The sequence below is a fragment of the Cyanistes caeruleus genome, unplaced genomic scaffold (assembly GCF_971803275.1).
Source record: "Cyanistes caeruleus unplaced genomic scaffold, bCyaCae1.hap1.1 HAP1_SCAFFOLD_87, whole genome shotgun sequence".
In the NCBI taxonomy this organism is placed as follows: Eukaryota; Metazoa; Chordata; class Aves; order Passeriformes; family Paridae; genus Cyanistes; species Cyanistes caeruleus.
The window spans coordinates 80861-107146 of NW_028255892.1; the positions used below are offsets into that span (position 1 = coordinate 80861).

The following is a 26286-nucleotide window of genomic DNA, read 5'->3' on the forward strand; positions in this document are numbered from 1 at the left end:
ATAATTTTACTTCTATATTGTCGGTTCTGTTTGGGCCAGTGGTGTGAGAATCAGTTTTAGTCCTAGGAGAATGAAAACACTTGATTGCTTTCTCATTTTTGTTTTATATTTGTACTTGACTCTTAGTCATGACAAAATGATGGTATGAGTTTTTTGATGTTCCCCTTTAAGCTGCACTTTGAAAACTAGAAGAGCTTTAAAGTTGGTGCTTTAACACATAAACAGTTATTAGAATATTGTTTAAAAAAAAAAAAATAGCAGATCTGTGGGGGGCCACGTGTGAGTCACGGGATGTCTGCCCTGGAAGAGAAGCTTTGTTCCAGGCAGCCAGGAGAGGAGCTTTAGAAATGCAAATTAACACTGATGGGACAAAGCCTGCACAATGGACCAGGGGCTTCCTGCCTGCGGGAGGAATTGGGCTGATTCCAGGAAGAAAAAACAGAGGCAATGAGTGAATCTGCTTGGAGATAGGGCCCGGGACTTGTACATAAGGCAACAAAGGGAGAAACCATCATTTTCAGAAAATGTTACTAATTGACAAGGACTGCTGCTCAGACCAAGTCCCGCTACATTCCTGAACTTCCAGAAGATCAAACACTTCACAGAGCCAGGAATATCGGGTGTTATACAAAAAGGACATGCAGCAGGCGGATCGGGAAGGCTGAACCTTCCAAGCACCTCGGCCAGTGCTGGGCAAAGGGACAGGGACATGCGGCCGGGAAAATCAGGACAAAAACGAGGCCGCGTCCTCCAACACCTGGAGAGAGCGCACGGCAAATGCCCCATGGCCTCTCCCTTTGGGCAGCAATAAAGTCACTTGCACACCACTCCTCTGGCTCCTTGGGCCACACAAACCTCTGGCGCCGGGAATTTTCCCGCCCGGCCCCGGGCCCAGCGCAGCCACCTCCGGCCTCCCGACACGAAGCGGGACGAGCCAGCGCTGCTCCGCCACCGCCTCCTGCCGAGGCCCCAGCGGCAAGGAGACCGCGGGCAGCCGCTCCCGCAGCGCCCTCAGCCCAGGGCCAACACGGGCCGGCCACGGCACAAGCCACCCGCCACAGCCCCCTGCCGCCCCCTCCCGGGCCCGCAGCGAGCCCCGAGCCCCCGCAGAACCGAGCGCGGCTCCCACCTGCGATGGCCGGGGCCGCCTCCGAGCTCCGCCGCCGCCTCACCGGGCTCCGGCCGCTGCTGCCGCCGCTGCCGGGCCCGCACAGACGCTCCGGCAATGGCGGCTCTCCTGCCTCACGGCCGCCCTGGGGGCGCCAGCGGGGCCGGGCTTGTCCCCGCTCTGCCCAATCAGCGCGCGCCAGAGCTACGAGTGACGGCAGCAGCAGCCAATCGCAGCCAGCGGCGGGCTCTGCACACGGCACAGCCCCGCCCCGCGCTCTCAGGGCCCGCCCCGGGCTGCGTGAGGGGAAAGGCGGGGATGAGGAACAGCCCTGGAACGGGCCCGGCCCGAGCCGCCATTGAGCTCCCAACACAAACAAAGTTCTCCGCACCTCCCGGCCCGCCTTGCCCAGCCCTGGCTGCTGGGTGGCTCCGGCTCAGCGGGAAGCCCTGGAGCCTCATGCACATCTAATTAGGAGCATCAGTGCATCGCTTTGATTTCCCCCAAATAAGGGAACCCCCCCCGCCCCTTTGGTTGAGTGGAGGAGAGGAGAGATTTCTTGCACTAAACTCCCAAAATTACCAAAACCAAAGCGAAGTGAACCGGGACCCCCCAGCAGCGCCTCTCTGCCGTCCCAGCTGAAGCCCTCGCTGGCTGCTCCAGGCTGGATCGGCACACTGGGAGCAGTGGGAAGGGGCCCCGGCTCGGGGCGCAGCCCCCGGGGCAGCCCCACGGCCCCCACGGCAGCTCCAAGGCTCCGCCAGCCGGGATGGAACGTGGGACGGGGAGCAGGGGAAGGGACGGGGATACCGGAGCCGAGGGAATACGAGGGACACCGGGGGCACTTCACGAGCATTTAACGCAAAAGATAAAATCATAAGGGAGACAAAAGCAACAGCACCTGTAGCACCATAGCACAGGGCCACACAAGGACATGTCCCACTGCTGTGGGGTGATGCTGGCCCGAGTCCAGGCACCCACCACAGCTGCTCTCTCACTGCCCTCCACAGCCACACAGGGAGAGAAAATTTAACTAAGGGTTCATGAGTTAAGGACCTGGGACTTTCCTCATTAAACAGAGTCATGGGCAAAACAGGAAATATGAATTGAATTTATTGCCAATAAGCTCAGAGCAGGAGAATAAGAAGACCCTTAAAAGCACCGTCCTTCCACCCCTCCCTCCTTCCAACTCTGCATCCTAACCTGGCAGTGCAGGGATACAGGGAATGGAGCCATGGTCAGTTCATCTCCCAGGGCTTTTCCTGCTGCTCAGGGACAGGAGTCGTTCCCCTGCTGCACTCTGGGATTTCTCCCACCAGAGAGGTCTCCATGAACTTCTCCAACCTGAGTCCATTCCATGGGGAGCAGCCCCCTCACAGTGCTGCAGCGTGGGTCACTCTGCCACGGGGTCAGACCTTCCAGGACAGGCGGCTCCAGCAGGGACCCCTCTGTCCACAGGTGTCCCCCGGGGTCACAGCCTCATCTCAGGCATTCCCCTGCTCGGGCATGGGCTTCTCCAGGGACTGCAGGGGTATCTCTGCATTCTGGTGAATCTCCAGGGGCAGTCAATCTGCAATTCCCATTGTTGCTCTGTGTTCTGATGGATATTCCTGCCCCTGTGTTCATCCAGGTGCCCACAGGGAATCAGGAAGATCTGTTTGGTCAAGGTTGAGCTCTGTGAGAAGCTCTTCCCACACTGGGGACACTCGTAGGGCCTCACCCCAGTGTGGATGTGTCGGTGCCTGATGAGGGTGCAGTTTTGTGAAGCCCTTCCCACAGTCAGGGAAGCAGAAGGGCCTCTCCTCTGTGTGAATCCACTGATGTTTAATGAGACCTGAGCCCCTTGGAAATCTCTTCCCACACTCAGGATGCACCGGTGTGCCCCGAGGTTGCAGCTCCAGCTGAAGCCCTTTCCACACTCCCCACACGTGTAGGGCTTTTCCCCTGTGTGTATCTTCTGGTGACAAATCAGATTGGACATCTCAATGAAGCTCTCCCCACATTCCTCACACTCGCTGGGGCATTCTCCTGTGTGGATGTTCTGGTGCCAGATCAGGTGGGAGCTGCGACTGAAGCTCTTCCCACATTCCAAGCACTTTCCAGGCTTTTCCCCTGTGTGGATCCTATGGTGGTTAATCAGGACAGAGATCTTCCTGAACCTCTTCCCACACTCCCCACACTCCTAGGGGCTCTCCCCAGTGTGAATCACCTGGTGCCAGATCAGATGGGACCTGTTCTTGAAGCCCTTCCCACACTCCCCAGACTCACAGAGCCATTCCCCAGGATGGATCCTCTGGTGTTCCCTCAGCTTGAAGCTCCAGCTGAAGCTCTTCCCACATTCCAAGCACTTGTGGGGCTTCTCCCTGCCATGAGCTCTCTCCCCCAGCTCTGAGCTCTGGCAGGATCTCCAGATGCCTTCCTGGACCAGGGGGGATCTTTCCTACTTGCAGCTCCCTCGGCTGAGTTTGCAGCCCCTCCTCATGCAGGATCTCTGGGGATTTTCCTCCTCCTCCATCTGGCCATGGCTTGGAAATGACAAATCCTGGTTTGGGGGTAACCAAAGTGGGAGTGCCTTGGAGTAGAGGCTCCTCCTGCCCAAGTCCGTGTCTAGAGATCAGCAGGAGTCTTGTGTCCATGATAATCTCCAAAATATCAAGATTCAGCCTGAAAAAAACTCTCCCGGGAGTTCCCCATCTCTTGTCTTTACACTTTTGGGCTTCCAGAGGTTTCAGTTCCCTGGGATGATGGGGGTCCAAGGGCTCCAGGGGTTCCCCCTCCTCTGGGGTCCTCCTCAGCGATGATCCAGGGGCTTTTGGGGGTCCATCGAGTCTCTTCTCCCCTGATCTCTGCTTTGAGATCCCAGGGATCCCAGGAGTCTCTCCTCTCCAGGCTCCCACCTCTCCAAGCTGCCAGGATCCCCCAGCTCTGGGATCGCCCCTCTCTGCTCTCCCCACTCTGGGGGTCCCAGGGGTTCCTCTCCTCTGCGCTCCCAGGGGTCCCCAGGACCAATGTCCTCCCCCAGCCAATACTGGGCAATGGCCATGTGAACCCCAAAGATCCCCCAAGGGGCTCAGCTTTGGGGTCCTGCAAGATCCAAACCTACACACACAGAGAAAAAAACCTCCCAGGGACGCCAGACAATATTTGGGGCTCAATTCCTCAATCTGCGAGTTCCAAACACACCCCAATAAAAAGACCCTCTCAGGGTCCCCCTGACAGATTTGGGACCAGCTCCCCCTCCCTGCTCACCTGCAGGATGAGATGGGGGCGATGGGCCCGTGGCCGGGGGTGCTGCGGACACAGAGGGCACTGGAACCTCCAGCTTCTCCTTCTATTCCTGTTCCTGCTCCTCCTTTTCCTTTCTCCCTCCTCCTGCTCCTCCTCCTTCCTAATCCCACCTCCTCCCCAGTTCTGCCTTCTGTATATTTAAAGTGGAGAACCTTGCTTGTTTTTAGAACTAGAACAAAGATTCAAGATGGAACAAGCCTTGCTGGTTTTATTCAGCAGTATCAGTGACTACAGGTCGTGTTTGCTTTGGTTTGGTGCTGTCCTCGTTCCTCCTCAGTGCTCAGGCTGGGCTATGGGGTGTCCTTGTTTGCTGCATTTTCAGAGTTCCTCTTGGATCCTTTGGGCAATAGGCCGTGCCCTGGGAGGATTCTTTGTGCTCCTTTGTGACACAGGAGAAGCTTCCAGGCGGTTTTTGCGTGAGCGGCTGCTGTGGTGTCACAGGAGCGTTGCCACGTCCCCGTGGTGTTCCCGTTGCTGTGGGACACGGAGGCCTCAGTGTCCAGAGCGGCTCTGGGCGCCTGCTCGTTGCCAGAGGATCCTCCTGCCCGAGGCATTCTCAGCAGCCAGCCCAGCCCCTGACGGGTGTCCTTCTGTGCTTGCAGGGGTACAGTCTGCAGACGTGTGCAGCGCAGCCAAAATGATGCAGCAAGTGGTTGCTGCAGTTGGCACTCTGTTCTCTGTGGCTTATTCGGGGTATTTTTTAACCCACTTGGCACGTAAGTTGAGGTTTTCCCTCGGTGCAGCCTCTGTGGCTTTGGGCTTGCTGTGTGCTTTCTGTTCTTCCACTGGAACGGAGTTGACTCTGTAACCAAATTGCCCTGAGGACACGGTTGGTTTGGGAGAGCTCCTGCCAGAAGCTGCAGCTGAAAAAGGGGGTGTCTGCAGCCAGCGGGGCGTGCACAGCATTTGCAATGAGGCCTGGGGGGGTTCTGTTCCCTCAAGCGGGGAGTCTGTGGCAGCGGAGCCTGGAACTCCCTCCGTTTGCTGCTCCAGCCAAGAGCTGACACAGCCCAGTATTTTGTGCTGCTCTCTTGCTTGCTGTGTGAAGGGCCTGTGGCTCCTGGAGGGATGCTGTGAAAGCAAAATGCTCTCTCGGGCTTGCCTTGCTCATTTCCCACCACAGGCAGTTTTTTCCTAACAACATCTGGTTCACGTTCCCTCTCCCGTTGCAGGGCACCTCACGCGTGGATCCCCAGCAGCTCCTCCTTCGGTGAGTGGCAAAGGAAGCTTTGGTGTTCAGAATTGTGCAGCAAGTTGTGAGCTCGGCGTGTGGCAGCCGAGTGCCAGCCTGGGAGGCTGAAGGAAAGTTCCTGTCAGTGTCTTTGCAGCAGCAGCAGCAGCAGCAGCAAAGAGATCCCTGGCAGTTTTCTCTGTTTCTGCTGAAGAGCTTTTGAAGAGCTGCAGGACTGGTTTTGCAGGCAGAAGATTGCTTGCTGGCTTTAGCCATGGTGGAATATGGAATTCCCAACAATAAGTGGCAATGTCGGCTTTAGCCCATTGTTAGTTTGAACAGCTCTGAACCCTATTTCTGCTTAGTGCAGCTGGATGTGTAGCTGAGGATAAAGAAGGTGATAACTGAGATAGAACTTCCCGTCCCTCACGCTCCCGTCTGTCCACAGGGCACCAAAGCAGCATCAGCACCTCCTCTGGCTCCCTCTGCTTGCAAAGAGGAGGCCAAAGAGGAGGAAGAGAGCAGTGAACTTCCCGCTGTTCTGGGAGACGAGGGCGAACACCCCGCGGTTTGGGAATACAACGGCGAGGCTCCCGCGGTGTGGGACAAGGACAGTGGACATCTCCCGGTGTGGGACGAGGATGGTGGATGTCCCCTGGTGTGGGATGAGCATGGCCAAGCTCCCATGGCGTGTGACGAGGATGACAGCAATCTCCCGGTGTGGGATGAGGACAGAGAACATCCTGTGGCTTGGGAAGAGGAGGGTGAACCAGCAGCATTTTGGGAAGAGGATGAGGAACCTGCACTGCTTTGGGAAGAGGATGAGGAACGTCCCTCTGCTCCTGAAGAGGACACTGAAGCTCCCTGTGCTGCAGGATCCTGGGCTGAACATTCTGACAGCAGCACAGCCCTGCAGCCAGAGGGGAGCGGGGAGTGGAGCCTGATGCAGCTGAGTACGTCTGCTCTGTTCCTGTGTGCCAGAGCAGGGTGCTGTGTGTGTGTCTCAGCATCAGCTGCACCCAGGGTTGCTCTGCAGCTGAATGGCACAGGGTCATTTATTGTCCTTCCCCAGCTGAGAGCAAGGGGCTCCCGGCCCCAGGGAGTGGGGCTGCATTCTGGCTCTCATCTGAGAGTGAGCATCTTCCACCTGGTTTCTTTCAGGGAACACCGTGAGCGTGGGGGAGCCTGCCGAGAAATACCTGGAACTGGAGCAGATTGGCCAAGGGTAAGGGCAAGGCAGTTACTTCTGCACAAGCAGGGCCCAGGTATTTTGCTGGTGCAGGATGCAGTGAGAAGTCAGGAGAGCTCCAAACCCCTTCAGACACTGGGGTACGATGCTGCTGCCTCTCAGTGCTGATCAGAATTGATAACTGTGGTCAGAAGGCACCTTGCATGGCAGAGGGCTGGTGGCTGCTGTGCTGTTGTTTGAAGGGTGGATGCACTCGGGCGTTTTGTGAACGCTGCAGGCAGCAGAGATCTCCTGTCTGGGCTGGCTTTCACTGCCAGGGCCTAAAGCGCTGCTTCTTTCTTCTCTGCTGTTTTTGTCTCCAGGGCTTTTGGAACCGTTTCCAAAGGACTCGACAGGGCCACGGGAGGAGAGGTCAGTGTCAACACGCCCAGCACGTCTGGCAGCTCTCGAGGGCTTTCCCCTCTGCTGGGAGCTGTGGCTGGAGCTGTGGGGCCCAGCAGAGCTTTCCTGCACAGGCTGCTCCTCTGAAGGCAGAGCAGGGTCAGCCTGCAGAGCACAGCTGGGACAGACTTGGTCCTTCTCAAGTGCCCAAAGGAAGGCAAGGGGGGCAGCGGTGTCTGTCAGAGCAGGACACACTGGCCTGGTCTTCATGTCTAAAAGTGTGAATGCATCAGCTGGTGGAGACTGAGGCCCAATTTACCTTCATCCCAGCCTCGGACAGGAACACTGTTTATCAATTTTATCATCCTGAGTTTCATCAGGATACCTCAAGGCCTAATTAAGGAGAGATCCTGCTTGGGCTCAGTTTGGGGTTTTAGTCCTACTGCAGCTGTCCCCACAGAGACAGGAGAGAAATGAGAAGATGGATGTCCAGAGCAAAGCTCTCTCCTAAACCCTGCAGCTGTGTTTGGGTCTGGTGTCAGTGGCAGCTGGGACAGGGATTATCTGAGCAATGGATGTGCACGTTTGCTTTGTTGTGCTATCCCAAACAGGGCAGGGACATTTGAAATCCTGGCCAAATGCCATAGAATTGCTAAAGGGTTCCCGGCGGTTTTGCTCTGTGTGCACAGAAACAGAATTACCTCCTGCTTGCAAAATGTGTTGGAATAATAATCCTAAGAGTGCTGAGGCCATTTGAGAAGACTGTAGGTGCAGAGAATGTTGTTAGAGCTTGGAGGCTGACAGCTGAGGGAGCATTTCTGCAGAGCTTACAGAGCCAAATGTCTCTGGCCATGAGTCCTGTAACAGCCCCAGCGAGCAGAGCAATGGGCTGTGGGAATGGCACTTGCTGAGCTCTGGTGTCCCATCCCAAGGCAGTTTGGCACAGCCCGGCTCGCTCGCTCCAAAAAGACTCGCTCCGTGTTTGCTGTGGCCTCCTGCCACAGACTGCTCCAGTTAAAGGTCTGCAATGTCCCTTCAGGTGGCCATCAAGAAAATGAGTCTCAGAGGGCACAACAGGGAACGAGCTGTGAATGAGGTCGTGGTCCTGAAGGACAAGAAGAACCCCAACATTGTCAACTCTCTGGACAGGTGAGTGCTTCAGGTCTTCTCCCATACACGGGCCCTGCGTTCATCTTTCCTGGCATCCCCAGTCTGTAGCCTGTTCTGAAAATGCCTGACCCGGCCATATCTTCCCAGAACAACAGCCTGGCACTTCACTCCTTCCATGTGCTTTTGTTGCTTTGCTTTGCCTTTTTCTTCAAGTTGACCCCATTTGCTGTGTTTTACAGCAAGTGCTGATAAACCCTGGTAGAAATTATTTTCCTTGGCTTCTTCTTCCCAGCCCTTTCCCATTGCTGCAGGTGACAGGAAGACCAGGTTCCTGTTTCCAGAAATGCCTGATTTTCCCATTTTTCAATGGCCTTGCCTATTTCTGAAGGGACTTTGTGCAAGGTTTTCCAAGCATTTGACTGCTTTTGCCCCAAGTGCTGCACGGCCTCCTCCCCTGGATAACTCTGGAAGTTGTGTTGCCTTGTTCCGGAGGGAATGGTGGAACTGATGAGTTCAGATGCTGAAGCAGCTGGGGACAAGTGTTGTGGTTCCACATTGAGCTGGGCTGTTGCTAAAGTGCATTTTTCACCTGCTTGCCATCTAAGGCCTCTCCTTTCTCCCGGGTGCCTCCTTCTCCTTTAGCCTGGGCAGATTCCAAGGACTGTGCAGCCTGGCAGGAATGTCTCTCCATCTGATTCTGTCCTCACTGACAAGTGACCTGGGAACAAAACTCCACTCCAGGCTTTTCCCTGGGGGAATTGAGCAATGCACATTCATCTCTGTGCCATTGTTCTCCTCTTCCAGCTTCCTTGTTGATGGAGATCTCTGGCTGGTGATGGAATACATGGATGGAGGAACTTTGCAGGACATTGTCAGACAGACACGCATGGCTGAAGGAGAGATGGCAGCTGTCAGTCAGGAGGTGAGGGATCCTGCTTGTGCTTCCCATGGCTGGGACACCATGGTCCTTCCAAAGAGGCTGTGAGAGCAGAGTGGCTCCATGCTCAGGCCTTTGTTTCTGTGTTGTTTTTATGAGCTGGAGAGGAAAGAGCCTCTGAAGTGAATGGCCAGCAAATATCACTGCATTTCTACTCTGTTCTTGTCTTCTTTCCTGCTGTTGTGGTACTCTCTGTCTTTTTTGGATCTGATTTCCTGTTCTCAGCTTTGCCTTGAACCTTTTGCCTGGAGCTTGTCTGCACTGCACTCCTGGGCTGTCACAGCAAAGTTGCTGCTGGCAGAATTCTAAACTGTCCTTTCTTGTATGATATATTCTGGCCTCTGATTTTTTCCCTCGTGTTTCTTGTTGTCTCTCAGTGTCTGCAGGGCCTGGATTTCCTCCATTCCAACCGGGTGATCCACAGAGATCTGAAGAGCTCCAACATCCTTCTGGGAATGGACGGCTCTGTCAAGCTGGGTGGGTGTTCCTGGCCAGGCACGGCGCTCCCGGGGTGCGGCTGTGGGGCTGCTTCCCAGTGAGGGCCAGAGCCCCACAAGTGCTGCTGGTGGCACTGCCCGGCCCCTGCTGCCAGCTGAGAGTGGCTGCCCCGTGCAGAGAGCTCAGGAGTGCAGAGAGCAGGCTGTCAGGAGTGCCTTTGCTCTGGGTATGGCCCTCCCAGAGGGGCAGGAGTTGCAATCTAAAGCTTCAAAGGAAATCAGTAAAGCCAAGCATGAAAGCTGAGGGCTTCTTTCAGGGTCCAGTTCCATCTTTCCTTGGCTACAGCCCTGAGGACATTTCCAGCTGGATTCAGCACTGCATTCCCAGACTGAGAGTGGGGAATCTTTGTGCTTGGTTTCCTCATTGCAGCTGCCTTTGACAGTGCTTGTTTCTGTCCTCAGCTGATTTTGGCCTCTGCGCTCAGCTCAGCCCTGAGCAGGACCAGTGCAGCTCCATGGTGGGCACTGCTCACTGGATGGCCCCAGAAGTTGTGACCAGTTCTCCTTACGGCCCCAAGGTGGACATCTGGTCCTTTGGCATTGTGACCATCGAGATGGTGGAAGGAGAACCTCCTTACTTCCAGCAAACGGGGGCCATGGTAAGAGGCAAATTCTCCAGGCTTTGCAGAGGCCTGTGAGCACAGGGTGACCCTGCACTGGGAGGAGCAGCTGGAGGTTTCTGCACATCGCAAAGGGAATTCCCACAGCACCTGAGCCTGAACACAGACAAATATTCTGCAGTCTCCAGCAACAATTTGCTTTGGCATTTAAGTTGTTGCAGCTCTTGTGAGGATCACCCAAATACATGAAGCAAGTGCATCAGCTCTAATGTTGTCTTGCAGAAAACCCCAAACAAACCCCAACCCCCACACCCAAACCCAACAAGTTTTCTGAAGGAGTTTCTAAAAGAAGTTTTGTGAGATGAACTCCCCCTGGCTCTTCTCACTGGGAAACTTGTCTAAAACATGAAGATGATTGTTTAACATCCCCACAGTCTAACACATTTCTTTCCTAGTCCAAGCTACTTTCTCTGTGTCACCAAGCCTGAGCCTTCAGCCACACAAACCTGCTGTTCCTTGCCTGGCAGTTTCTGGCATGGGGCATCAGGAATACTTTTAACTTCAGTGTCAGTGGCACTGCAGAGATGCATTTGATGTAAGAATCCCTTGAAATAACACAGGCAGACCACACTGACTCTTGAAAATGGCCTGTAAAGCTGGTGTGTGTATTTGGAGAAGCAAAATGGGCTATTTCTGATGGAGGTTCCTACTGACAAAGTCAGCCAGTGCAATCAGCTCTGAAGGCAAGATCATTTGGATGTTGCAATGGCTGTGGCTGCACCAGGGTTTGGGTTTTTTGGCTGGCCCAGAAGAATGAGCTGTGAGCAGCAGCATCTGTGCCAGGGAGGAAAGTGCCCGGGGAGCTGGGGCAGAGAAAGCGGGCTGGATGTGAGCACCTGTGGGTGTGGAGGAAGCTGTCAGAGCGCTGTGTTTGCTTTTCCTGCAGGCCCGCGCTCTGATCCGGCAGAACGGGAGCCCGCAGCTGCAGGAGCCCAGGCGCCTGTCGGCTCTGCTGCGGGACTTCCTCGAGTGCAGCCTGGAGCCGGACGAGGAGCGGCGCTTCTCTGCCCAGGAGCTGCTGCAGGTGAATGCCAAGCGGCTGCGGGGGAAACGGCAGCGCCAGGGAGGGCTTTTCTTGTGGAGCCCCCTCCCATCATCTCCAGTCCCGCTGCTTTTCACACGCAAAGCCAGCAGAATCCTCGCCTGCTTTGGCTTGGCAGGCTCCTGTCGAGCTCATCTGGAGCTGGTGCCCCGCCACGAGCGGGGACATCTTCAAGCACATCAGGTGGCTCAGAGCCCTGCCTGACCTGAGCCTGGATGTTTCCAGGGAGGAGCCACCTCCCACATCTCTGGGCTCCCTCTCTCAGTGTTTCCCCACTCTCCTGCTACAGCAATTCTTCTTTACATCTAATCTGAGCCTGCTTCCCTCTCTTGACTTTCAAACCATTCCCCTTTGTCCCGTTGCAACAGAGCCTGTGAGGAACTTGACTCTGGAAAGTAACAGTTCATTTCTTTCTTTTTTATCCCTTGGGCAGCACCCATTTTTGTCATCAGCCAAGCCTCTCTCCAGCCTGACCCCTCTGATCACTGCAGCAAAGCAACTGAGGGAGCAGCGCAGGAGGAGATGAAGCACAGGAGGCCAATTTTCATTACAGTAGTTAGAACAAGTAGTTAGTTAGGGTAGTTAGGACTGCTAGTTAGTTAGAATAGTTAGGACAGCCTGCTTGTTATGGCAGTTATTTGAATAAAATCTCTGTTAAACCTCAATCCCTTGAGGTGTCCTGTCCTTCTCCCGCTGTGACTCAGCTGCCCGGAGCACTGCGAGGGGAGAGCGGGCCCAGCCTCGCCCAGAGCTGAGCCCCAGCAGAGCCTGGCAGAGCCCAGAGCAGCCTCGGCATCTGCAGAGTCAGCCTGGAAGGAGGCACTTGGAGCCTTCTGGGCTGCAGCCGGCTCTTGCTTACAAACTGTGTGCGCTGGAAAATGCCTCTGGTTCTGCGGGAGGGCAGAAGGGGCCCGGGGAAGGCCCAAGTGCTCCATGCAAGGGAAAAACCTGCCCTGTGTTTGTGATAAAGAACTATGTTGTTGTTGCCCTTTGCTATTATGTGCTGGCTTTTGCAAATTATTATAATCACAACGATTTTGATATAGCACAGTTTGTAATCACTTTTAACTGCTTTTGATATAGTAGTGTTATAAATGACTTTCAAATTTCCAAACAATCAAATTTAATTAATTGATAACATAGCTTAATAAATTGGATACAAAATAATAAAAGAATAGAATTTAGTAAAAAAGAGATACAATTTAGTAGATATATTCAGATACATATTTATATATATATATATATGTGAATATAATTGGCCAGTGGTTACAAATGCTTAAGGCATAAGCAAAACCGACTGGGGTGTGGGGGGTTCTTCTCACCTCACCTCACGTACGAAACAAAGCACTTCAAGCTAAACTTATATACTGTATGCTTATACATATTCATTAATGTTTCCCATAAGTTTCCTCCTTTTTCTGATTTTACTGACCATTTATTTTCTAAACTACATCCTGTACCTTAATTTTGACGTGTAACATCTGCAAAGGGGTACATCTGCTTTGTAACACTAATTCTTGATCGTTTCTAATGATAACTTTAGTAACAGTTGCAATTTAAGTAGCACGAATCAATTCCATTTATTACACTGGGAATGGGGAACCCCTGCACTTCCATTTCCGGGCAAACCCCCCTTCCTGGGCACAGAGACCCCCTTGAACTTTCATTTCGGGGCACTGGGAACCCTGGAACTCCCTTACCCACCCCCAAAAACCCCTGCACCCCCTTATCTGGAACCTGGAATCCCCTGAACACCCATTCTCGGGAATGGAAACCTCCCAGAACCCCCATTTCTGGGCACCAGAACCCCCATGAACCTCCATTTTCAGGCACCAGGACCCCTTGAACCCCAGAACAGAGGAAGGGATCCCCCTGAACTCCCATTCCGCTGCAGCAGGACCCCCGTGCACCCCTGTATCCAGGACTGGAACCCTCCCAAACCCCCCATCCTCACACCCTGGGACCCCCCTGCAGCCAAGCCAGGCTGTTACCCCCCTGCTTTGTTGGTATAACCCAAAGTTATCTCCTCCCCTGCCCTGCCTATCATTGTATCCCAACCCCTTTTTCCAGCACCTTCCCTATCAATCTTGTCCACCCTGCCCCTTGTTCCCAAATGTCCCCTGTCAATCCTGCCTTATGCCAACCCCCTGCTTGGACGTCCCCTTTGGAAATCCCCTAATCCACAGCACCCCATTGGTCCATGTGTCCTATTCCCCTCCCCAGGATATCCCTCACTGGTTGAAATTGTATCCACCCCTGGGCCCTCCCCATATATAAATTGCTGTACACTTGTATTCTGTGTCTTTTGTCCCTGGACCCTTGGGAGACTAAATCTTTCTCTGAACCCCAATATAAAAGACCTTCCCCCCATTCTTGCCTCCACACTGTGCCTGACAGCTGTTAAGTGCTGTAGAGCATTGCTCTAAGCCACATCTCGGGTCATCCTGCTCCTGAGGTGTGTTCCACTCCTGGCGTGGAGCTGAGGAAGAGCTGACCGGCCTTGGCACCATTTCACACCCAGCTGATCCCAGTGTGCCCAATCTCTCCAAGCGCCCACCCCAGCGTGTCCATCTCGCTGGTGCCCTTGAGCTGAAGCCAGCAGCTCCTGGTGCTGCTGGATACTCCCCCGGCAATGCGGGCTCAGCTCCAGCTGCCAGGTGGAGCACGTCAGCCTGGAGCACCCCCTGAGCCGGCACTGGGGCATGGCCCGGCCCCCACAGCGTCGGGGACAGAAGGGGAGGCACTGGGGGGGCCCAGAGGGGGATTAGGGTGTGCTGGGAGGAACTGGGAGGGAGTTTGAGATAGACTGGTTTAAACTGGGGAAGGGATTGAGGTGCTTAGGATGGCTGGGAAGGGGTTTGAAGGATGTTGGGGAGGGTGGGATGGGGTTCTGGGGGTCCTGGTGGACACTGGGAGGGAGTTTGGGGGTGCTGGGTGTCACTGGGAGGGATTTGAGTGAGCCTGGAGGGACTGGAAGGAGATTGGGCATTGGAAAACAGGGATTAGGATGAGGTTGGTTGTGCTGGGAAGAGACTGGAAGGAGTCTTGATGAGTCCTGGTGGGGCTGGGAAGGGACTGGGAGAGGGTCTGGGGGTCCTGGGGAAGTGGGGAGAAATTGGGAGGGGGCTGAGGGATCCTGAGAGGAACAGGAGGGACTCTGCTGGGTCCTGAGGAGGCTGGGAAGAGACTGGCAGTGATTTACCAAAATAGTGATACTGATCTGGTATCAACACCAATCTGTTAATGGACAAAAAAACCTCTCCAACAGTTTAAAGTTACAAAGTGGATGTTTAATCACAGCACTGGGTGAGTGTGGGACTCACGCCTTAATATGCACTGCAAGTTGACAAAAGATTCCAGTGTCTATTTATTTACAGAAGTCTTAAAATATCTAAAATACTAATACATATTAATACTAATGCATATGCATAATGCTAACACTTCCCATTCCCCAGGTTTGATTAAAATGCACGGTAATGATTTAAAAAGTCATTATGCCTGCATGGTGGGCTCCTTAATTTGAGGAGGGGGTCATTTTGGCATGTAGTGGTCATCAAGAGATGAAGGAAAACCACTCTTCCTCACTCTCACCTTTCTACCTTTACAATGGTTGACATTACAAATAACATTTGGTACAATTCCAATTTCCTTCCTTGTGACTTTTAAATGGGTTTCCAGATGTAAGGTCTGTGATCTTCCTGAACCCGTTTATCAGTTTCTCTTTTCACATTATAAGCACAGCTGACCAAACATACAATGACAAGTAATTTTTTACCTAAGTTCAAGATTCATTAACTCAAATCCTGCTTCTCACTTAAATCATTAACTCTAACTAGTTCCAGCAAGGCCTATCTCTAGCCATAATCTCTAATTTTTCTCTAATTCTTAATTGTTTAAAATTAGTGACTCCAAAAGAGGTTTCAGAGGGTCCTGCGTGGGCTGGGAGAGACTGGGAGGGTCCTTGGAAAGGCTTGGGATGTCTGTGAGAGGTTTTGGGGGTCCTGACCCCGGCAGTTGCCCCAGGGATGCGTGAAATGCCACCCGCAGCAAGATGCTGACGGGGACCGGGGGCTCCACGTTGGCCTTCATCTTCCTGGCACTGGGGCTCGGCTTCTGCCTGTGCAGGAAGGTGAGGTGGGGTCACGGGGGTCGTGTCCTCCCCTCCACAGAGTGTGTGTGCTCCCCTCTGGGCCCCCAAGCCCGGTGTCACCCCCTTTTCTCTGCCCACACAGCTCCTGAGGCAAAAAGTTCTTGAAGATTCAAAGTCAACAATTCCCACTGTCATTCTGTATCCTGTTGGATTTTCATTCCCCTGCTTTCATCCAGGTGCCCATAGGGAGCCAGGAAGATGTGGAGCCTCCCAGCCAGGTGTCTTCCCAACACGCATCACCAGGACCACGGATCACCAGGGCTCTGCCCAACGGGGGTCACTGGGGATCATCCAACGCCCATCCTCCCATGGGGGATGGAGCTGGAGCAGCGCACAAAGCTCTTCCCGCACTCGGGGCACTCGCAGGGCTTCCCTTACTGGTGACTCCATTGGTGTCAAGGTTGAGCTGGTGGAGAAAGCTCTTCCCACACTGGGGACACTCGTAGGGCCTCTCCCCAGTGTGGATGCGCCGGTGAACGGTGAGGTGGCCATTGTACTGGAAGCTCTTCCCGCAGTCGGGGCAGCGGAAGGGCCTCTCGTCTGTGTGAATCCGCTCATGTTTGAGAACATCAGAGCTGCGCTGAAACCTCTTCCCACACTCGGGACACTCGAAGGGCCTCTCCCCAGTGTGGATGAGCTGGTGTGCCCTCAGGTAGGAGCTCCACCCAAAGCTCTTCCCACATTCCAAGCAGGTGTAGGGCCGTTCCCCTGTGTGGATCACCTGGTGTGTCATCAGGTCAGAGATACTTCTGAAGCTCTGCCCACATTTCCCACACTCATATGGCCGTTCCCCAGTGTGGATCACCTGGTGTTTCATCAGGTAAGATGTGTTGGTGAAGCTCTTCCCGCATTTCCCACACTCGTAGGGCTTTTCCCCAGTGTGAATCACCTGGTGCTGGATCAGTTGGGAGCTCCACCTGAAACCCTTCCCACATTCCAAGCACTTGTGGGGCTTTTCCTCCTGCTCTGAGCTCCGGCTGGATCTCTGGCCGTGTTCCTGGCACTGGGGGGATCTTTCCTCCTCGGAGCTCCCTGGACTGGATTTGCAGACCCTCCTTGTGCGGCATCTCTGGGGCTTTTTCTTCTCTTCCATCTCAACATAGTTTGGTGTTGAAAGACCCCCGAGCTGTTCACCAGTCTTAACAGAAGTAATTGTGAATGCCATTTATTTCTATTATTAACACACCTTTTATAGGGTTCTACAGGGTCTGCGGGCAGAGCAAGTTACTATTGGCAAACACACACAGGTTTACATTCTTATCCTTGTACACAAGGATATTGTTTTGCTTTACTCTCTCTTCTGCAGGCAAGTTTCAAGGATTTCAGCCCTTAATATCACGACTTATTTCAAAGACTGGTTTGTGCAGACAGGCCTTTACTAATATATAAAATATAGCAACAATTCCCCCTTTCTCTTTTTGCACAAACCAGGCTTTGGATGTGACTCATTCTATACTCTTATGAAGACAAGATAACACACAACTTAGACTTTCATCCCCATTAACATTATAAGTAAAGTCTGTCTCCCTTCTAGCACAAGAGACCTCAACCATCCGGTGATGCCGCAGCTGGAGAACCAACTTCCAGTGGGGTCACTATCTTCTTTCAGGGCATGTAACCCATCCTGTAGCTGTTGTAGTTGCCCATGGATGGAAACGGAATGATCAGTAAGATTCAGACAGCACATGCCTTCAAACTCCCCACAACCATGTCCTTGTGCTAAGAGCAAAAAGTCAATTGTGGCTCGATTTTGTAATACTGCATGACATACACTACTCACATCGGCTGAAAGCTCACTTAACATTGTGGATGTTAAGTTCAATTTTTTCTTAGTCTAACAAGTGAGCCTTTTTAGAGTTGCTAAGCTTTAATTCATTCAGGCTTCACTTTGACTGACTGATGTTTTTTATTTTATCAACTACATTCAGCAATTGGTGTAAGCTTGGATGGAAACAAAGTAAGTTTCCCAAAATAACAGAGTTTTCTATGTGGATTAGCAGGAATCTCATTCTATGCTCTATCTCCACAGATTAGGAATATGGAACTAATTAATCGCTTTGGTAATTGTTCTGTGAGATTGCACCACTAATAAAGGCTTTACTTTCAATGGTAGTAACGAGATCAGCTACAGGGTTGTCTGCAGCCCAGTGCTGCATTACTTTGTTAGAATGACGTTTTGTCGGGGGTTCAAACATTATCCATCCACCTGAGGTATTGGTGGAACCTAACAAATCTAATTCTTTTGGGGGGCCCTATGGTAACATTGAGAACTTTGGTAATTTTTGCTTGCCAGCAGGCTTCAAGTTGTCTTAATGTGAAGCCAACAGTGAAATTGCACTCTTGCAACATTGCAAATTGATTCAGTCAAGTCTCATTTCTAACTAAACCTTTAAATGCTGGAGGATCCCATTCAGGGATTCCTATGAGACAGGTGTGAAAAGGATCTCCAGGTGTGGCTAGGCTCAGACACATTGACCTTTGGCCAGTTCAGTGTGCCAGAGTGACCCATATGTTCTGTCACTTTTGGATGTTAGTTAGCAGACAGTTGGTCAGGACTATACACAACACAATTACCATAAGCAGTTTGTTCCATGTAAATGACACCATACTTGCAAACTCACAGCTAAACTTTAATGTTAAATGAACTTTCAAAGATGCTTACACTACCTCTTGAAGGGGGGAAATGCTTATACTTTATACTAATATAACAATTACTACACAGGCTAAACTCTTAATCTTAAACTATTATCTAACTACTTTTACCACACATGCTCTGGTATATATGTAGTCTAAGTGTGGAAGCAATTTGCTGAAAGGGTAAACACACAACTACAATTTGCTTTATATACAGTTAGATGGAGTCTCTACACTTTTCTTAGATCTTCTACAGAATTTCCTTCACAAACAGATCATGATTTAACACAATTCAGTCTTGGAACGTTCACTGCTCCCTTGATGTCAGCTGGCAGCTGATCAGTGACTGAGGGCTTTGATGTTCAGGTTGTTCTTCACATCCTTCTAAATCTTAAAACAAAGGATAACTGAAAAATTGGTAGAGACACAACATCATAATAACAACATAAAATTTCTGTTGGCAACTGTCTGTGTAGTGCTCAGACACAACTGTGTCCTGACAGCTCCACTTCTGATCCATGTCTGGAGTACCAAGGCTGTGTGGTGACTTCTCTGTTCACTGGATCTCGTGTGTTCAGAGGCAGACAGTCTGGTCAGATGGACAGGTGACCTTTTTGAACCTGTCAACAAAACACAGACACTTCTTCCTTTGAAGTTAATGAATTACACTAATCAAAATGCTTTTAGGATATCAATTTTCCCTGTTTTCTTAAAAAAAAAAAAAATGAGATGTACTTCTGTTATAAACATCAACATAAACACAAACCCATATATACAAGGATTAAGAACCTATAGCAGTTAAAAAATCAATTAAATCATAAACATTATTAATAACATATGTAATATAAAACTACTATTAATTACTAAAACACTGCACCAGCATCCCATAGTTAGCAAACCAACAGAAACAAAAAATCATCAGTGAAGGATTGGATAACCACCTCCGGAAATGATTCTCCAAGCCCACTTCAAAATTGATCCAGCTGTCATATTAATAGGGTCAAATTGCTGAGTCAAAAAGTGACTCAAATACTGATTTGGTACAGAAAACATCTGGATCTGCTGGCAAACATTCTGTCCAGGTAAAGTCAAGGCTTGGCCAGGGCCTGGCTTTAAACTGGAAAGATGCCTCTTAACTCATTTCTAAAACAAGGTTCTCAATAGCAGCAGCTAGGAGATGCTTACAGCACAGCAAACTGTTAAAATGCATTTGTACAAAGCAAATGATCAGAAGCCTCAGGTACCAGACCAATTAAACCATGCAGCAAAATGCATTTGTACAAAGCAAATGATCAGAAGCCTCAGGTTCCAGACCAATTAAACCATGCAGCAGTTGGTTTAATCTGAAGCCTCTCCCATGGCAGCTGATTCTCAGCAATGGTACATCTTCTTAAAATTCTGGAAACACTGAAAAATAAGAAAACTATGGCAAACAAAAACTGCAGAGATTGCAACAACCAATAGAACTCCTGATGAAGTCAAGGGTGTCACAGACTGCATTCCCTTCTATCCACAAGCAGGTGTTCATCAGTGTTCTGTCACAGCTTTCTCAGTTGTGGCTATCTTCATCTCTCTAGGAAAATAACTATACTTTGCAGTTTAGACAAGTGTCTCCAATAAAACATAAACAATTTAAATTAAACAATATTTAAACCTAACAATAATGATTTATGACAAAAGGAAGTAACAAACTTAACCTTAAAAGAATATCTAAGTTATAAAACTTAACTTAAAAACATTCAAGCCTAAATATAATAAAACTTGACTATTCTTAATTCTATTAACATTTAATCTATATTAAATAAAAACATAACTTAATCTTATTCTGTTACTACAAAGAGGCAACTAAAGGTTTGATATACACCTTTTAAACACAATATAACAGTAACATAGATTCACTATAAAGATTATAAAAACATAACAAATCCATCACAATACTATGTCATCTAGCTTTGAGAATAACTCACAATAACTGTAAATGGTACTAAAAATACTTATTCATAATAGGAATTTGCCTTGCTTAAATTGGTTAGGATTTTAAAGTGCAGTTTTTCTAGAGAAAAACCACAACACAGGATTTGGCAAGTTGCCATTCAGCTTTTGTAGCACTTTTCAGAAACATTAAGTCTAATTCTTAAACTAAAATCCAAAATCCAAATTGGTATATATGCAGTTATATGTGTTTTATATAACAAAAGGACTCACATTGAAATTACCTTATTAAAATTGTGGAAAAAACAAGCAAATGGGTAATATATACTTTAACTTAACTTTGTCTTGTACAGTAAAGTTCTCTTAACTAATTATTTTTTTTTTAAACCACAAATCTCTTTTGTAGATAACATTAACTGGAAGGTTTTCTTAGAAGCTGTAAATCATACCATATTTTAACCTTAGGTTCTAAAACTAATTATTGCAAGGTAACTTCTGTTAATATTCACCTTAAACACCTTTTTTTTTTGAAAAGGGGCCTTTTTAAACTTTCAAAGAAACACAATAATTTCTCCAGTAAAACTCTAAAAAACTGCAACTGCATAAATTCATTATTACTTAAAACACAAAATTAACTCTAAAAGGGTATATAAAAACATTTTAAAAAACCCATGAATCATGACTTTTTAACAAGCTGGGTACTATCCCGGTGCTTTTTCTTAGAGAGGGAGCGGGGGGGTGGACTGCCCGCCCTGCTGCTGCTCTCTGCTGCTGTTATCTTTCTTCACATTCTCCACATACCCTTGCAGAAAAAAAAACCCCGAAAAAACATCTCACAAAGTTAAGTTTAACACATACAGTTGTTTCTCTCAATCTCTCTTGTTCACTGAGAGAGGAAAAAAGGGGCATAATTTTTACAAAAGCAAGCGATGTTACACGAAAATCTCTCATGGCCAGGTGGTAACAACGGTAACCATTCCAGCTTATCAACTTCTAATTACAGTGATGAAGTTTGAATTAGATACCATATAGTTTGTGACTTTTTGGCTATTTTGTCTCTTTCTGAAGCTGTCTGAGCCACCTGTTTCTGCTCAGCTGTTTCTGTAATTGTTCAGTGTGGCCTTGGAACTTTTTCTGCACTGCTTCTGCCCCAGGGGTGCCCCCGCTCTCTGCGCACACCTCAGTGCTCCCCCATGTCCCCCTGGTTTGGGTGGAAACCAATCTAAATTTGGATTCTTTTCTTCCAGGGTAGCAAAGTTGGAACTTAAATAAGATTGTAATGTTAAGAGTGACTCCAAAAGTGAAGCAAATAGTTCAGGATATATCACATCCTGCCGTAACTGAACAGATTCTGTTCGTTGTTTCAGCGTTGCTGTGGAATTTCTTTCTCATTATTTCCTTCTCTCTGACTCTCCCTCCCTCTTTCCATGGGCAGCACAGATAGGAGTGTTTGCCCAGCAGTGGGAGGCAAAGGAATGAGCATACCCATAAGCAAGAAGTCCAGGGAGCTCCTTGCGCAAATCAAAACCCTTAAGCTGTGGCTTTTCTAAAAAGCAGGTAAATAAATCATGTGCTGCTTGCCTTTCCATCTTACCGTCAGCGCTGTTGCAGCCCTACAAGGTTTGGCAGCACGTTACGGCCAGGACTCTCCTCTGAGGTCGCCTGGGGCGCGGCACCGTTGCTTTTCGCCGTCCTTGCTGCGGAGGACCCGTCCCCTGTCGCCGACTCCCGTGGCCTTCGCTTTTTAATGTCCCAAAGGTCCCAAAGGTCCCAAGGGTCCCATTTGTTCGGGCGCCATTTGATGAGTTCGGCGGGAGACAAGCAGCACTCAATATGAATGATCAGTAAGTCTCATTTATTGGCAACTCCAAACTCCCTATCTAACATCAATAATTAGGCTCATACATAGTGCAAAAGCAAGCTCATTATTGGATATTTCATTTAAGGACAACTCCACCTAGTTCCACATTCTTGTGGTTGTTCATCTGTGCTGAATCCACATTCTTCTGATCACAGTGTCCTGTTCTCAGTTCACAGTTATCACTAAGGTCTTTCTGACATTGCAACATCTCATACCAACTACACTCTACTGTTGTTTAATTCTTTCTCAGCTAATTGCTGCATGGGAACACGACCTTTGTTAGCTAGCCACTCTTTCACACTGTTGAGCTTCGGGAGCCTCCCGGGAAGCACCAGCCATGAAGATTCCAGTGGGCTCAGCTGCTACCTGCAGGGGTACTGGGTGTGGCCCGTTGTGACTCAGCGGTGCTAAGAGACCCCTGTGACATCAGAGAGCCCCACCACGACTCAGGGTGTGTAAGCGAACCCTGAGGTGCCCAGTCCCGTGAGAGCCACTCTTGCAGAAGGAAGCAGCTCCCGGGATCCATTCGCGCTTCAGGATCTCAGAGATGGAGGAGAACAAGGCAAAACCCAAATGCTCCCAGCCACCCAGCCCCCTGCCCAGCTGGGGGCAAGACCAGGCCCTCAGCGGGCACTTGGTGGGGGCAGTGGGTGGCTCAGCCTGGCCACAGTCAGGCACTGAGGAGAAGGAGGGGCCCTTGGTCATCACGGAAGAGAAGAACCCTGACGTGGATGACGAGCCTTCCCAGTGGGGAGACCTTCGGGCCCAAGAGCCTCGCCTCTACGGAGCAGGGAGTCACCAAGAGTTGCACCAGGGGAAGGTGGCTGTGAGAGTGCCCTGGGGAGATGTGGCACAGCAACACCTCTACCAGTGGCAACAAAGGGTGACAGTCAAGGAGCTGCCCCAAGGGGAGAAGGAGGTGAGTGACCTAAAGCTGTCCCAGCAAGGGGAAGGAAGTGCGAACAGCCAGGAGAACCAGACACATTCTCCTGCCCCCAGTGAGGAGATGCCATCAGCAGGGGTACAGAGCTCAGGCCCTGCCCCTCACAGCACCTGCTGCTCCCCCAGCCTGCCGGGAGCCCAGAGCCCCAGTGAGCAGCAGGCTGTCGCTGAGGGGAGGTCACTCCTAGCAGAGGAAGGGAGTGAGGAGGGGACCCCAGCTGAGTATGATGAAGACTGGGAACAATACACCCAGAGTGAGTCTTCCCAGGAGTGCCAAGCAGAGCCAGAGCTGTCCCAGGAAGAAGTCAGCAGCTCCCAGGACTGGTACGATTCGGAAGAGTGCAGCGAACTGGGCCATGGAGACTTCCTGGACGGGGACTCCAGCAGCCTAGACGATTCCACCGAGGAAGACAACAGCAGCACACAGGACAGCTATGAATATGTGAGCATCCTCAGCTTTGGGATCACCCCCCTGCCACAGGAGGAGGACAGCTTGGACAAAGTCAGCGTCCTCGAGCTGTGTGAAGCAGAAAGCAGGGCCCAAAGCCTGGCAGCTCTTGTGGCAGACGGGCTGCCAGTGCCTGTCCCTCGGGAGGCCTGGCTTGAGGTCCAGGCACCGGAGTCACTCCGTGCCTCACTTTCCTCCCTGCACGGCCAAGCCTCCATGGCCCAGCAGGGGCCTGAGGCAGGGCCTCAGAGCCTGGGGCCCGCCCTGCACAGCCTCGAGGTCCCCGAGGCCCTCAGGCAGCAGCCGTCTCCCTCCAGCAAACGGCCCGGCTTCCTCAGGCGGGCACGGCGGGCGCTGCGGGCGCTGTTCCGCTGGCCCTGCTGGACACCACAGCCACAGGAGTAGCGCCGGTGCCAGGCTTACAGATGGCAGCTGGCCCAGGGCCCCAGGGAGCCACACCTTGCCCTGGACATGGCCCTGCAGCCTCAGCTGCCATGGCTACTGTGGACTGTGCCAGGGGCATCTCCCCAACACCCAGAGTCACCGCTGTGGCCAACCCCAAACAGCAGCCATGGGGCACATTGGTGCCAGGGCGCTCAGCACTGAATCCCAGAGTCATCAAGGTGGGAAGAGACCCCGACAGTCACCCAGTGCCACCGGCCTCCTGGCAGCACCGCCATCACCGCAAAACCACATCCCCAAGGGCCACAACTCTTCGACACTCCAGAGACAGCCACTCCACCACCTCCCCGGGCAACTTCTTCTAATGCCTCACGCCTCTGTCAGAGAAAAACTGCTTCTGATATTGAGTCTGAACTTCCCCTGGTGGCATCACGGGACATTTCCTCTCATGAAAGGATCCCACGCCAGTCCTTTGGGATTATATCCATGAAGAATGGGCACAGACCAGAGGTGCTGCTCCACTGACGTGACTGCAGAACTCTGACTCATTCTTCCAAAAAAATCAACGTTGAGTTTAGGAAATAGTAGTAGTTAGGAATAAGAATAGGAATAGGAATAAGAAGATGAATAGGAATAAGAAGATGAAGATAGTCATTAATATAAGAAGAATAGGAATTACAGGAAGCATAACAAATGAATAAGATTTAGAATAAGAAGAATAGGATGAAGAAGAAATAGTAGTAGTAAATAGGAATAAAAATTAGGAATAAGAAGAATAAGAGTAAGATGAAGAAGAAAAAATAGTAGTAGCAATTAAGAAGGGAAAGAAGAAGAAGAAGAAGAAGGGAAAGAAGAAGACGATTTAGATGAAGAAATAGTAAATAGTAAGAAGAAGAAGAAGATCATCAAATTAAAATACACATCTGGGATCCCAGAATGCAGGGAAGGACTTTAAAAAGCACCTACTTCCACCTGATCGTCTTCTGAGCACTCTCTGCCTCTGAGACCTCCTCCCTGTTTCTATGTCCCTGGCACCCATTTCTTTCTCAATAAAACCCACGTTCAATAAAATCTGCTTGTTGTCCTCCTATGGTCTCATTTGCACCTTCACTGGGGCAGAGGCACCTCTCCTGCATGGCATCCTAACCCTGGGTGGAACCATGGGCAGGGTCCCTTCCAGTCATGAACACTCCAGGATTCTGTCAGGACTCCCTTCCCTTCTTCCCTCCGCTTCCAGCTGGAGAATGTGCAGCAAAGCAACCTTTGCTGTCTGCTCTGGGAGCCCAGCCAGCTGCTGGACCCTGCCCAGCTCCCTTGGGAGGCACAGCAGGAGCAGCACCCTGGCAGCCTCGGGAATTGCCCTCTGGGGTCCATGGCACACACTGCAATGGGCTGGCATTCCAGCTTCCAGCAAGGAAAAGATGTTCCTGCCCTTCAAGGCAAAGTTCTCAAAGGGCAGAGACCCAAGTGGAGCAAGATCTTACAATGACATTCCACTGCCAGCCTCCATAACTTCATCCAGGGCTGCTTTACCTCCTGGATTGGGGAAAAACAAAAATCAGGAGAGGGTCTTTGGCTGGGAACTGCCACAGGAAAAGAGGGACACTGGGAGGGAAAAAGAGCAGACAAAGGAAGGCAGGAGAGAAAGGAGGACACAAATGGCAACCAGCTGAGAAGGTGGCACTCTGAAAACCAAACCGGAACTTACGGAAAAAGAATGGGGCAGAAATGAAGGATTCTGAAACTTTATTTACTATGCTTCTCTGGGCAACCTGTGCCAGGACCTCACCACCCTCACAGGGAAGATTTTCTACATTAAACATGAATTTCCTCTCTTTCACTCTGAGCCACACAAACTCGTTTGTGGTAATTCTCATAAACTGCTCAGCTCTTTGTTCCAGTGCACCCAGCAAGCAACAGGCAGGACAGTTCCACCAGCATGGAAACCCAACTCACAGCTGAGGGACTCAGAAAATCTAAACACCAGCAGAACACCAAAAGGGCACATTTATCATTTTTGCTACAATACACAGCACTGAAAGTGATAGCTAATGACAGCCTCCTAGTCACCCCAATCCTTTCTCCATTTTAAACTTTCTCTGAAATAACCAAAATAACTCTTCAAATTCCTTCATCTTTATCAATCACAGATCTTTTCAGAGCAGACTCAGGAAGAGAGCACATTAGCATGTTGTTATTCAGACATGGCTTGTTGTCCGTCTTCCCCTGCTAAATGACAGCAGTAGATACTGGGAATAAGCAGGTATCCTGAGGAATTTTTCCTGCAGCAAGTGATTTTCCTATCATGGTCCATCTGTAATTTTATGACTTATTAAAAGACCAATATAAATACAGTACAGTGCCTTGCAATTACTCCCCCATATATTTATAAACCTCAAAGTCTTCCAGGTCCTAAAAACAGGAAAAACCCTGTGTCACTCTTTCAGGAGATTAACGTAGTTAGGGACTGGACACATCCTCTGTAGGACTAACTAGAAAAACAGCTGAAGCTCCAGCAGATCCTTAATAAACTTTTCAGGAATAAAATTGTGTTATTTCAGTGTGCTGATTTTT

General features: G+C 50.5%; 3 protein-coding genes across 4 annotated transcripts in view; 1 reads left to right on the forward strand and 2 right to left on the reverse strand.

Moving 5' to 3' along the window:
• LOC147646664 (serine/threonine-protein kinase PAK 3-like) overlaps positions 1-26286 on the reverse strand; it is a 208693-nt gene that overhangs the window by 49387 nt on the left and 133020 nt on the right. The gene's annotated exons all lie outside the window — the stretch shown is intronic.
• LOC147646666 (uncharacterized) overlaps positions 1-26286 on the reverse strand; it is a 713664-nt gene that overhangs the window by 7317 nt on the left and 680061 nt on the right. Inside the window, 4 exon segments of the mRNA XM_086873090.1 lie at positions 2983-3278; positions 6767-6840; positions 15872-16214; positions 16299-16451. Coding sequence (XP_086729216.1) covers positions 2983-3278; positions 6767-6840; positions 15872-16214; positions 16299-16451 — 866 coding nt within the window.
• LOC147646667 (serine/threonine-protein kinase PAK 1-like) lies at positions 1397-12008 on the forward strand. The gene is made up of 9 exons (XM_086873121.1): positions 1397-6520; positions 6729-6792; positions 7119-7167; positions 8177-8286; positions 9052-9169; positions 9562-9661; positions 10084-10280; positions 11188-11325; positions 11777-12008. Exons 1-9 carry the CDS (start codon positions 6253-6255, stop codon positions 11867-11869), a joined length of 1137 nt encoding a protein of 378 aa, XP_086729247.1. The 5' UTR covers positions 1397-6252; the 3' UTR covers positions 11870-12008.

Coding starts and splice junctions, on each gene's coding strand:
- LOC147646667 (XM_086873121.1), top strand. CDS start 6,253: ATGGCGTGTGACGAGGATGACAGCAATCTCCCGGTGTGGGATGAGGAC. Junction 6,521..6,728: donor GTGGAGCCTGATGCAGCTGA/GTACGTCTGCTC, acceptor GGTTTCTTTCAG/GGAACACCGTGAGCGTGGGG. Junction 7,168..8,176: donor ACAGGGCCACGGGAGGAGAG/GTCAGTGTCAAC, acceptor ATGTCCCTTCAG/GTGGCCATCAAGAAAATGAG.